At 44.6% G+C, this 13718-nt stretch overlaps 1 protein-coding gene across 3 annotated transcripts in view; it reads right to left on the bottom strand.

Annotated features, from left to right (window-relative positions):
* The window catches only part of RUNX1 (runt related transcription factor 1), a 261247-nt gene extending 253304 nt beyond the window's left edge, over positions 1-7943 (bottom strand). Inside the window, exons 1-2 of one of the 3 annotated variants that reach the window (XM_025379066.1) lie at positions 7767-7897; positions 7433-7549 (exon numbers count right to left, since the gene is read on the bottom strand). In XM_025379066.1, coding sequence (XP_025234851.1) covers positions 7433-7490 — 58 coding nt within the window. In that variant the 5' untranslated portion in view covers positions 7491-7549; positions 7767-7897. Of the gene's footprint in view, positions 1-7432 lie in introns of all 3 variants that reach the window. The other 2 variants (XM_025379065.1, XM_025379064.1) reach the window with 2 other exon arrangements.
* Between the last annotated feature and the right edge of the window lie 5775 nt (positions 7944-13718).

Below are 13718 nucleotides of genomic sequence, written 5' to 3'. Positions count from 1 at the left end.
ATTTCTATTTGTGATGACTTTTTCCATTTGGGGCCCCAAAAATGTCTTGGGGAACTCACTGCTTAAAAAGAAGTCCATCAAAACACAGACACATATGGACCATGGAATGGGAGGGCAGTGCTGCATACAAAATCAACAATTCTCTACATAAACACCGACCTTGCAGAAAAACAAAATGAAAGCAAAACAAAAAGAAATTTCTAATTTCAAGAGAAAAACTGAATAACGACTTTCTTTTCATTTATCCTTTCTTTCTTTTTCTTTTTTTTTTTTTTTAAATGAACCAATGACTTTCTCAGGCAGAAAGATTTGCATCCATGCAGAGGAAATAGACAGGGCCAGTAATTACAAAGCAAAAAGCATCTGTAACTTGCAGAAAGCCAATGTATGAATAAGTGTTTATAGCCAGATAGAGGGCAATTATCTGGTTATCTGTTTTTCATATTTCTATCAGAGATAAAAATCATCTTTAGGGAAATTTGTGGAGGGCCATTTGAAAGAAAGTTTTCCTCTTTTGTAGAAAAGAATTCTCTTAAAAATTAAAACAAGTTTGGGAGGCTGGGTGATGGAGTTTTGAGAATTTAAAAGAGTGAGGAAGATGGTGGGGGCGCTGGGAAGCAACTATTTCCAGCTGCGAGAAATCTATCACCCTCACAGCAAGGTGCGGTGGCTCTGATGCAAGCAACATTCCCATAGATACAGGCTGCCTGGTTTTCTGTTGCTCATTCTAAGGTGAGGAGAGGCTCAAGTCTGATTTGGGGCTTTGACACTGAAAAAAGGTGTGAACTTTGATCCATTTAACCAGCCCCCTGCCCCACCTCATCCCTTCTCCTATCCATTTTGCTTTCAGTGGGTCAAGAATAAATATTCACCCTTGGCATCCATCTGCAAATTCCAAGAGGGACTGAAGGAAGAACTTAAAGTTCCTCTGCATGTGTTTCCAAAGCCCAGCTGGCACAGAAAACAAATGATACAAAATATGGCTGAGAAAGCACAGCCTATCTTTGTCACCAGGTCTGGCAGATACGGCTCTGGGCTCACAAGACATCTGCTCCCAGCCACCTTCCTCTTTGCTTCCCTCCACTCTCCAGGCTGGAAAGTGACAATTCCATTGTCCTCAGTTCCCTCCAGCCAGAGGCTTGTGACCTCGTTGTGGCCTAAGCAATATATCAGCAAAAGTTAGCAGAGAAGGGCTTCCCTTCCTGAATAACAATACCAGGCCCCACAAAAAGGAGTTGAGGCCTCCCATGTCCTTTCTGCCTGGACAGATCAGAGGTGCAGGCCATCGCTCCCTGGCCTCAGCATGGTGGGCCCAAAACATAGGAGTGTCCTGCACCCCACTGTATCAGCCTGGACTGCTCACTTCAGAACTCCTGTGCACCACACAGACCAGTGCCCGTCTGCTCAAGCCACTGTGCTCAGCTTTTCCCTGTGTGCAGTCAAACATAATTTTCATGGGTAAACCTGAGCAAGAGCTTTACTCTCTTTCTGTCATTGCAATACAATACATCATTTCTGTCATGTTTCGGATTTAGTGTTTATTCCTCCACCTTGGCTCCTTTCTGGCATCATTACTCAGTGTCATTGCAAGATGGGGGAGGGAGAGAAAGAGAGAGATTCAGAGAGCCAAGAGAGCACAGGACGTGTCTCCCCAGCAAAGAGTGAAGCCTGTGCAAGAGAGAGGAGTGTGTCTGAGCTTATTCTCCCAGCATGTTGAAGACGACAGGAGGTTTTGAGCCCTGTTTTGTGTTCAGGAGCCAGCCTGTGGTCTCTTTAAGCACTCCCTGATTGCGTTCATGGTCAGCAAAGATCTCAAAGGAAATGCTCCCTTTTTACCCCTCCAGGACATCCTAGTTATTATATTTTTTGAGGAGGAAAAGGCCAAAAAAGACAGAACTCTTCGGCTTGGCTGGAGGCTTAGCGAAAAGGCTAAAGAAGGGGACTAGTGGCATCTGACGGGGAGGAGCAGAGCAGGCCGAGAAACAAGAGTTGCAGAAAAAGTGTTTTGTACATTGTAAGGTCTATTCAGGCACCAGAGTAGCTTCTGAAGATTTCTTGAAAAATGGGAGTTGGAGAAAACAATTGCAAAAATGAGAGAAAGTATCTTGTATGTGTGAAATGATAGGAGGACTATTTTCAAACAAGAAATAAAATATTTTTAAGTGGCTTTGTGTTGTTAAGTTAAGAAGATTTGTGATGTGTTTTATGGTACCTCTTTCCGATGCATGTAAAGATTTCCAACAGGAACTTGGTAATTTGGATGCAAGTTTGTCTAGAATATTATTAGCCCATTTTGCAGAACTCAAATGAGACACAAAGACATCTATTGACTCATCTAGGTCACTAGGAAGTTACCTGAGAAACTGAAAATTTGCTTGAGTTTCCTGTGTGGGCCTCCTCTGCTGCCTCCAACAAGACAAGCCATCAAAGCTACTTTCATGTCTGGGCTTTGACAAAGAACATGATCAAAAGTGTCCCCAAGGAGCAGGGGAAACGGGAGTCTCTCAGAGGCCCAGAGAACCTGCTCATAGTTACACAGGAAAAATGGCTTTTTCCTTAAGAATAGCCTTGGAGAAAATAAAGCTACACCAGCAGTCTCAATGAAGAGAGACATCTCTGTTGTCCTTGTGTGTTCAGACCAAAGACTTAGCATGACATCGTGCCCCAAGTAGCCTCCGTATTTAAAATCAAAACTTGTTAAGTTGAATTTCATAAAGGGCTCTTGCTCTTTTTCCACAAGGAAGGAAGGCTGACCTGCTGTTGAAAAGCCCTTAGGGTGAGTTACCCACCACCATCCATGCCCATGTGGGATCCTGCAGCTCTAACTTTGCCCAGGTTGTACTCTCAGCCTAGATCACTCTTCCTTCTTTTCTTTGTTTGCACCTTCCCCTCCTCCAACTCCTGTGCCCCTCTCTCCAACGAGCCTCCCATAATGTCCTCCAGGGCGTTGTGACCTCTCCCTCCCTAGAGCAGACAGGGGTTGACTGGCTGCCATCTTAGATAACTGAACATTGATAGCCACCGTTCAGATTTATTGCTTACTTTATATGGCTGGGCAAAGCACCTTACACAGATTAATTTGGTCCACACAGCTACCTTAATAACAGGTACTATTGCTACCCTTACTCTGCAGATGAGGAAACTGAGGCTCAAGAGATAAGCTCTATATGCTATTTGATGAAAGTCAGAAAAAAGTAAAGAAAGAAAAGGCCATCACTGTGTCATCTGAGTACATTCCCCGCACGGACCTCCTGCCATTGCTTTCTCTACTATCAGGTGCTCTTATTCCTCCAGACTCTTCCCTCTAGGCCTTGGGCTCCTTATACAAGTCTGTGTGTGCACAGCAGCTGTGCAGCCCTCCTCTGTCCCAGCATCTCACCAGGCTTGATTTCTCAGTAAAGGGCTACATCTTTTCTGAGCACACCTTTCGGATCTATTTTGAGAGAATGTAGGAACGTCTCAGCTACTCATTTGCTTTCAAAAGCTCAAAAAAGCTTCTTGCCATTCGGAATCAGGTCAGCTGCTGCTTCCAAAGGTGCTTCTGCTACGGGTTGCTCCGTGCCCCTGTACTCGGTGTGTGAGCAGCTGTGGGGCCTCCTACAACCCCCTAAACCCCACTAGTAAAGTGAGTCTGAAGTACAAAGACAATCCTCCTTAAGAAAGCAGAGCCAAGAGATGGTTTCTTTGGGGGAACCGCCATTTGCTCTTTTAACACTTAAACATTTCAAAATTACTTGTCATTTTCTAAAGCTTCTTAGCGTGCAAAAAGTCTAAATGGCAAAGGCATGATTGTGAGTTTAGATAGTTTTATCACACCTTTTTTTTTTTTATAGTTTCAAAATGTGTGGGCAGTTTCAGATGTGAAACTCCATCTCACAAATGAGGAACCAGAGTCTGATTCTTCAACATCCAGGAGAGCAGCCAGGATGCCCCATCCCACAGTTTCCTTGTGGGCCAGGGTGAGTCAGATTTGCTAAGACCCACTGTTAGGGACTGCACTATGTCTCCCCAGAATTAATATATTGAAGTCCTAACCCCAAAGTGCTCATAATTTGACTCTATTTGGACATAGGGTTTTACAATGATGTCATTAGGCTAGCCCCAATACAATGCAATTGGTATCCTTATAAGAAGAGATTAGGATACAGCACACACAGAGGGATAACCATGTGATGAAACAGGGAGAAGGCAGCTTTCTGCAAAACCAAGGAGAGAGGCCTCACCAGAAACCAGCCTTGCCCACACCTTGATCTCAGACCTCCAGCCTCCCTCCAGAACGGTGCGAAAATAAATTTCTGTGGCTTAAGCCTGAACTCTTAAGATCTTCAGATCTTAAGTGTTCAGGCAAGCCAGAAGAAGTGTCTTAATAAATATTCTTCTGAAAAGAGCGGCAAGCTGATGCTTAGAGAAGAACATACTTTATATATGCAGCTTTGTACTTGGCAATTCCCTTTGAAAGACTGCTTCAGTGGGGTAAACTTGAACCACTGAGAAGACAAGCAGGGAGTCGGTCTCGCTGAGATTTTTACCTGTGGTTCTAGGAACGCAGAGGCATGTGAGTGTTCAGGCTTTGCATAGACCACTAAGCCACTTCTAAGAACAAGGCTACCTGAGCCATTTTGCAAAAATATGTACATGCTGAGGCTTTTCCTCTCCACACCTACCTCAACTCTTTCTGCCGACACACTGCACTTTTCAAGGGAACCCAAGTTTGGGTTCAGCAAGCATTTTACATGGCACGCCATGTGTGATAATTCCAGGAAATTTCAATCGCATCTTGTCTTCTTTCCTAAGCAAATTCGGTGGGAACCTGGTGTGGTGTGATAGAAAAAGCCCCGAGTTTTCTGTGGTAGACCACATCAATTTCATGTGCCAGCCTCTTAGACTCCGGCTCGCCTCTCTCAAGGAAGGGAACAATGGTTTGCTGGGGTTCACTCTTCTCTTTCCCCCCATTTCCACATGGGTATCTGGTTAAAAATGAGTTACAGGTTTCCTTCTGTGAGAATTGCATGGGCTGATAAAGGACCATCCCGGGAAGAAAACAAAGATGCTGTCTTCCCTTTCGGCTCACAGTTGCCGTTGGGGAGGGAACACACATTGTAAATTATAGGCAGCCAGAAGTGACCGCATTGACCACTGCGAGTGGCCCAGCTATGGCAACAGGCTGAGAACTCTGGGGGAGAGCCATTTGTTGGCAGGGATGGTGGTTCTTCTAGCATCAGGCTCTAAGATGATGACCAAACGGTACCAAAAGAAATGATATTTTGCCACCTCTCTGGCTCCGGTGAATGATGTGGACAGCTAACCTGGACAATTTAAACCTTTCTGTTGATGGATCACTTGGATGAAATTAACCAGGAAATTGCCAAGATTTCACCCGGCCCTCTGATAGCAAATCTCAATATTATATTATCAAATTAGAGATTCTAAAGAACCCTGAGTTCCTTTCACTGAAAGGAAGGAGTGGAAAAACCTTTCCAGATTAGCCCTTTTGAGTCTTGGTGTGAGCTCAGGCCCTCCCTACACTGCCCCCGTGAAAAATAACCGACCTTCGTTCCTAATCAAGGGCAGGTCAGCGGAGTGTCCACTGGGCACAGGAGCCCTGGGCTTGTCCGGGAGACAGCGGCACTCCTGCTATTTCCTGATGTCTGCACAGGTCACTGTGTCCCTCACCATCTTTGCTGTTGGCCAGTAAGGAGAGCCCGGGGGCCAGCACTGCACACTGAAATCCAACCTATTGCTCAATGGAATGCTTAAAAATTTCCTGAATCTGCCTTCCTGAGTTGATAAAATAGGAAACAATACACGTTCCGAGGGGGTATTGAAAGTGGAGTAAAGTCAGGAAGATCTTTCTTTCTGTTATTCAACAAATATTGCTTCCTCTGCTTGTTAGCAGCCCAGAGGAAATGCAGCCAGGGAGCCGTTTGCAGCTCTTTACCAGTGGCCGGTGTGTCTGTGTTACCAACCGAACGACGCTGCAAGACTAGTGACTAATGCATGTCTGCATGATTCAACTTCACTAAAATTCCCTCTGCTGCCAGTAAAGAAGCACTTGAAAACTCTTTAATTTGAAACTTGAGCTTGGTTAATGACTTGCTTTCTTCTCTTTCCCTTTAACTTCTCTCTTGCCATCCCCAACACACACACACACACACACACACACACACACACACACACACTCTCTCTCTCTCTCTCTCGTCAAGTTTTTTAATATCAGGGACCCGGAAACATAGAGCCCTGTGCATTCACAATAGCATTTGCTGTGATAAAGTGACTGGCAAGCCCTCTGCATTCCCCTGCTCACTTAGCTGTATGAATAAATAATGAGTCACAGATACTATTTGGGTGCTCAAGAGAGTCTGTAGCCAGAAAATTAATTATTCTCCTATCCCAGCCCACTCCGTCTCGGCTTTGCCAAACCATCAAGAAACACTTTGCAGGCACTGGTCAGAGTGCGTGCCCCGACGCACACGGCAATGCCTTTGTGACATTTTATGTTATTATTTTTGTTTGTTTAAGCACAGCCCTCTTTTACCACGAAAGATACACAAGACACACAGGCACACACACACTCACAGCTCAACCACAGCTTTGTGCATTTCAAGAGGCTGGTTTCAAAAATGGAGACAGGTTTTCCACCCTGGCTGTTCCTATTCATAAGCCTGTAATCTAACGACTTCAGCTGTGAGAATGCTTAACTTGGGAACCTTCTTCATTGCCGTTTTCCAGAGAGACCTCGGTATGCCACAGTCTGCTTCCTTTCTCTCTGGAAAGATGCTTGCCGTCTGTTTGCATTGAGGCGACAAGGAAAAACACAGCACAGCCCCGTGCTGGTGATTTTCACCTAACCAAGTCTGTCAGGCTCCTGTACTCTCTGCCTTGTAGAGACAGCTGCCTTGCCACTTTGGCCCTGAAGTCCCCAGGCTGGTGCAAGGCTATCTGAGAGCCTCCACCTCCTGCCCCACACTGGCACCAGCCCTCCTGGCTGGCTCTGTGCATGTGCCTGCTAAGCCCCAGGGCAGGCTGCATTCTGGGCCACACAGCATGCCGAGTTCAGGATAACTCAGACACAGTCATTCTGGGCAAGGGACAGCAAAATAAAACCCAGGGAGCTTCGTGCAAGCTTCGTAATCTCTAAGCCTTTAAACAAGACCAGCACAACTTACTCACACTTGACAAAGTTCTCACGCACCGACTGAACACTCCAACAGCATAACTAAGTATTTATTAAAACATTTCTGAAGAGCTTCCATCTGATGAGTAAGTAATCCAATAGCCTTGTAATCATATGCCTCAGTTTGAATTCCTCCCACAAACCAGACAGGGACCCGGCAGGCACCGAGGTATCTCTGCACCGAGGTAAAGTAGGCTGCCATTTCATTACAGGCAAAGCTGAGCAAAAGGAGGTATTACAAGACCAGCATGTACTCACCTCTCATGAAGCACTGTGGGTATGAAGGAAATGACTCAAATATGCTGTCTGAAGCCATCGCTTCCTCCTGAAAATGCACCCTCTTCTGAAGGCGGGGGACTCAATGATTTCTTTTACCTTCGGAGCGAAAACCAAGACAGGTCACTGTTTCACCCTCACCCTTCTAGCCCTACATCTCTCTTTCTTTTCCCCCCTGCTGGATACCTCTGGGACTCCCCAAGCCCTATTAAAAAATGCACCTTTGTAAAAACAAATATTCAAATTGTTAAAGATTAAAAAAAAAAAAAAAAAAAAAAAGCCAGCGCCGCCTTGGCTGTGGGTTGGTGATGCTTACCACGCTGCGAAACCCTGTGGTTTGCATTCAGTGTGATTCGTCCTGCCTGCTGACCACTGTGCTGGGTTCAGACTTCTGACACTGCCAGGCTACCCAACTTGTGGTTCTGTGGTTGTTTATGAGGCCCAAAGAAGTTTTCACACAACCCAAATTACAAATTTAACTGTTCCCCTTTCCACAGCCCATCTCAATTGGTTCTTGCCGATCACATGACTTCAGTGATGTCAATTTTTTTTTTTTTCCTTTCTGAGCAATGCCCTTCCTTCCCTCCACCTGCCCTCCCCCAGGCTGTGCAAGAAAATAGCCTAGTAGACTTTGCAAGAGGGGGGATGTAGAAAAAAGTGACTCAGTCACTTATTATATCTCAATGGTCTTTGCTGATTTAGTACAACTCGGCTCCTGTTGTTATTTGTGGTTTTTGGAACTACTGATTATTTTGATAAAGATTTCATTGCTGCTTATTCAATAGTAATTCAACGCTGGCATCAAGCCGCTGCTCCGACAGGATGTGGATCCCATCATTTAAAATGCTAGGCATCAGCTCCGGGAGAGTTAAGTGCTTGGTAAAGTCTATCATGGCATAAGTGAAACTATAAAAGGGAAAAATAAATAAAAAGAAATATTTTCGTGAGAGTCTGACCCCTACAACGGGCTGGCAACTCGCAGGTATTTTAAAGCCCGGGAAAGGAAAAGAATTTTACTTTTGAAATTAAAAGACTATTTTAATGACACTAAAATTATGGGGTTTTATTCCCCCTAAATGGACAACTTTAGTATGTATCTCTTTCAGTAAAGAGATAAAATCATAGTACACTCTTAACACACACACACACACACACACACACACACACACACGCAAATTAGGAAGCTAAGGGAAAACAAAGCAAAGAGAATTTCTGTATTTGGGACAAAGCAGTGGTTATCTGCAGCTGTTTATTTGTGTTGTCACTTGGGAAGGCTCCCTGCATTGCCTTTCCCTAGTTCAATTCAAATGAATAGGCTAATTTACACCTGTAGGTAAAACTACACCTTGTGCACATGAGGATCTCACAATAGAAGGGGAACCAGGAGAAGACGCTTCTCCTAGGGCTGACTAATGAATATTATATAGCGCGTCCTCTACCTTAGAAAGACATGCCTGTTTAAAGATGCTAAAAATGGGATAATTTTGTAAGTGGGCAAACCACTGTGGTCACACATAGTTCATTTTCAGGCCCCACTGGCTTTACTTGCTGACAAATAAAACGTCATTTTGTTTTGTAGTTCCAAGATGAAGAAAGACTTATTTTCCTAATTAACTACCTTATTCATTCTGCTCTGCTCTGCCTACATCCGCCATAGCACTCTGTGCACGTGAAATTTTGACACACAGGGTCAAGAGAACCTGTGTGATGATGGGTTGTAAATGCCAGTCCTGGATTCTAAGCTGCAGTAGCCAGCACAGGACTTCAGAAAAGCCGAACTCCCACAACACTCCCTCGGTTTTCCCTCATCCACTTAATCTCACACACACAAAGACACACAATGATAGCAGCTTCCATGGCAGAAACCTTTCAAAAGGAACAGGCACAATTTTTACTTACTCCTGTTTTGACTAAAGCAGGAATTGAAACTCAACAGACCGCTTTCTCTTACACTTGTGAGAAGTTAGCTGGCCACATGTTGACACTTTGCTAACATCTAAAAAAGAATAATAATGCTACATGTCCTTTATGAGGCTCATGAATCTTTAAATGTGATGCGTGTTTCATATTGCTTCTCAGTGCAAATCCCTTGTGAACATAATGAACATAATGGGCCTGTGTTGTTACCCTCCCTAATAAAGTCAAGCCTGAGTTGAACCCCAAACCAGGTTCATTTTTCTCTCCCACACTTAATATTCCCTGGAAGGGACCTAAGAGCTGACGGTTGTAACGTGCAGCTGCCACTGCAGAGTCGACACACACTTCATAATGACTTAGCAATTCAAGGGGCTGTGCAGAATATCCTTGGGAGATTTAATATTAGAAACTCCCCAGATGCTTTCAGCCTTAGGCGTGCAGATGCTTGGGAGGAGGGCTTGGATGTGGCAGTGAACAGCCTGAATTCTCAACTTTTCTCTTTGGGCCTAGCTCTAGCCAGATATCCACATCTTCCAGTGGGGTCTTCGTAGGACAGGTTAGAGTGTAAAGACACTCCAAGGCTGGGGCTGGTTGAAGCCTCACTATATGCTGTCATTTTCGGGGCTGAGGTTTCAACGGGGCACCAGGGGGCAGAATACAAAGGCCTGCACACTGGCCCGGCACGGCCTTCCCCGGGCGGGGTTAACAGCCACGGCAGCCGCAGCATAACTTCGCTGCTTGGTGAGGCAACAGTTGGAGCTTTTCTGGGCACCCTCCAGGTCATGACAATAAGTAAAGCCTCAGCCAGCTGCTGGTGAACTTGGCCTTACCACTTCCCTAGGAGCCCAAGACAAAAGGGCACGTTTGTCATCAATGAACCGCCTGGAAAAATGCTTCATCCTATCTTCACTAGAACTGGTTAGGATTCTCTAAGTTTGTGTATTGACCCACACCCTCTGTCCTAGTTCCTGCAAATGACTCAGACCCTGGGCTTCTGGCTTGGGAATTGTACCCAAGTGGCTGCAGTGGACTGTGGCTTTGCCAAGGAATCAGATGACAGTTTTCATTCTTGCTTAGATTGGTTGTAGCTTCTAAATGCCACCATGGGTGGGGGGGTGGGGTGGGGAGAAAATGCTCAGGTGTCTTTTTTAATGGCCCTGTGAAAATACCAGCAAGGGTTGAAAGATGTTCTGCTGCATAACCCTGTAATTAACATATAGACTTCCGTGTGCAGTCCAATCCAATTAAAGTACCCTCTGTTAGGGATTTTCATTACATGATTGCCGCACGCTGTCTCTGAACTCCACGTGTCTATTACAAAGTAGATTCTATGGCCAGAAAATGGAGGCAGAGATGGACCACCCAAATTGGATGGAGTCTAAAATCCCAGGAGGACAATGCTACTGAATTTTTTCTCTGCAGCGTGGATTTTCCTTATTTTCTAAATCTGTTTTCTAACAGAGGTCCTAGCCAGAAACTTCCATGCTATGATGACAATGAGGTCAGGGATGATTTTTAAATTGGGACGTAGATATTGAAGCTTCATGGGATGACTATAACCTGCTTTTGGCAAATCCAGTGGTTTGAGATAGCTAGGGAGTCCTAGAGGCCCAGCTGTTACAGATGTTCTTTCCTGGACACTCCTGATGGTGCCCACACAGGACACATCTCTCTTCCACACAAGCCTCTCACTTCTTTAGATAAAGGTACAATTCAAATTTAAGCTACCCAAGACTTTATTTTACAGTCAAGCAAGAGTTTCAGTATTTACTTCTTTTTTTTTTTTTTTTTTTTTGAGGCAGAGTCTTGCTCTGTCACCCAGACTAAAGTGCAGTGGTGCGATCTCGGCTCACTGCAAGCTCCACCTCCTGGGTTCACGCCATTCTCCTGCCTCAGCCTCCCGAGTAGCTGGGACTACAGGTGCTCACCACCACGCCCGGCTCATTTTTTGTATTTTCAGTAGAGGGAGAGTTTCGTTAGCCAGGATGGTCTTGATTTCCTGACCTTGTGATCTGCCCGCCTCAGCCTCCCAAAGTGCTGGGATTGCAGGCGTGAGCCACCGCGCCCGGCCTCAGTATTTACTTCTTAACCTTTCCTAGATGAAGATATATTGTTGGGGAAATATGATTCCAAAAGGACAAAAGAAAGAAAAAAGGCAGACATTGAAACCAACCTGTCACTTGAATGTTATGTAATGATATGAAGAGCAGCTAGTGAGAATTATTTCAAAGGAAAGAGTTTCAACGGCTTCCTCCTCTACTAGCGGACTGTGGGTTAGCAGTGTCGATGGCACCCAGGAGCTTCTTGGGACTCTGCATTGTGGGCTGTATCCCAGGCCTACTGAATGAGAATCTGTATTTTTACAGTTCCTCGGGTGATTCCTATACCCATTAAAGTTTGAGAAGCACTGCTGAGGAAAGCCTTGCATCTATTGGAATTTAGTAAAGAAATAATAACATGGTAAGTGTTTATATTCTTTGAGATGTCTTTTTCTTCCTTTGAGCTTTCTGAAACTTTTCTACTTGGTTGCTCTGACATAATTTTGTAAGCCCTGAATGTTTCTAGACAGCAGAAACCCACAAGAGGCAAGGCTCATGTCCTCTAAGGTAGCATTTTCTTGGATTGTCACTCGGACCTCTCATCTCAAGTGCCGTGTTTGGGTCAAGTTTACAGTCTGAGGTTTGACACACAATGTAGGGAGGCTCCCTGTGTGCTCCATCTGCCTAGCTGGTGGCCATGTGTATATAAACAGAGGGCTTTTTCCTCCGGGGGCACCAGACTCTCAGTTTTCACCTAGTCTGCAGTGTGGAAACACATTAATCCTGTGAGTTCTTCCAGACACCCAGCACGTGTCCACATGGCAGGCAGCGTCGCAGGTGGCCTTGCAGTCCCGCCATGGGCTGTCCCCCTCCCCGAGGGTTGCCTGGCCCCTCTCTCCAGCCACTGCCTTGCCGAGGTCATGCCCTGCTTTGCTGCAAAAGAAGGGGCCCACTCTTGAATTGTGCTTCCTTAGAAGAGCCAAGCCTCCCAGGTTCCAGAGGCTCCATTTGCGCAGGCACCCAGGGGTTTGGCTACTTCTCTCAGATCCATCTGGGTCCTTTCAGGCTGCTCTGGGCCAGAAAGCTTGTTTAAAATAGCTTCTCCTTACAGAGTTTTGGCCCTTCTGCTTCTGGTGGCATTTGAAACCAGGAGGGTAAAACTGGAAAACTTAAACAAACCCTCTTTGAATGTTAGAAATGTTCAGCATTCGAGGTTTGGTCAAATGATGGAAAACATTCCGAGTTGGTACTGAACTTTCCAGCCAGTTCCTCCAACCTGAGGCTAATTATAGCCTGAGATCCAGGCAGGGAAAGCAAAGGGAAATGAGGAAACTAAAATTACTTGGAGTTAGAGAAGCCAGAATTCATATTGGTTAGATAGTGTGCAATTCAATACTTCGGTTTATGTGGCAAATAATGGTTAATGTCCCAAGTCTGATCAAAGCATCTGGATTCAGGAACTTTGGACTCTTATTGAAATGCTGCTTCTTTTCCCTGGGGTAGGCAAATTACCAAACTTTCACATGACTATTTAGAAACTAAAGCATAATACTGCCTTTTTCACTGGGATGCTGTGAGGATCAGTAACTGGACTATGCAAAGTGGTTTTGAATGGAATAAGAAAGAGATCTGTGGTTGATATTTCAATATGGAAACATCCAATATGTGAATTTTAATATTTGCACTTGCCAGGGATTATAAAGGCATGGCTTTAGGGCCCTAACTGAGAGGACCCAGTAGGATCGAGTTGAAAATACCCTCTGTAGTTGACGCTACAGAGATCTTTAGTATTCACCCCTTAATTTTTGAATTAAATGCTCTTTTGAAAAAGTAATATTCAGCTCTACAGATCCAGGCTAAAATTATTTCAGATCCTCAAAATGTCCAAATCAAATAAAAATATCCACTCAACTGAGAAACAAAATATTGTACTTAAAATTGTGTGGTGTGCATTTTAATTTTCTCCTCTCTAAATTCCCTTTTCTTCCTCTTGCCAGTACAGAAACTGGCTGGATGTTTGCAAGGACAGCAGGAAGAATGATCTTGTCTACGTTCTGGTTCTGATTTCATCTCTTTCTCAAGTTTTTAGTTTATTCAAAGTAGAAGGAAGAAATCACCTTGTACCCCCACATTAACGTAACTACAACTACCAGGATATGATCTTTCAAGCATTTGGGGCTGGTTGTGAATGATCCATCACATAAAGCCATCACTGGCTCTTGAAATATATGTGGATGTATGTATATGTATTGTATATTATATATGATATTACACATGTATGTATTATATATAATGTATACTATATATGTATT

The sequence above is a fragment of the Theropithecus gelada genome, chromosome 3, assembly GCF_003255815.1.
Source record: "Theropithecus gelada isolate Dixy chromosome 3, Tgel_1.0, whole genome shotgun sequence".
Classification (NCBI taxonomy): Eukaryota; Metazoa; Chordata; class Mammalia; order Primates; family Cercopithecidae; genus Theropithecus; species Theropithecus gelada.
This window is presented reverse-complemented; position numbering and strand designations above follow the sequence as displayed.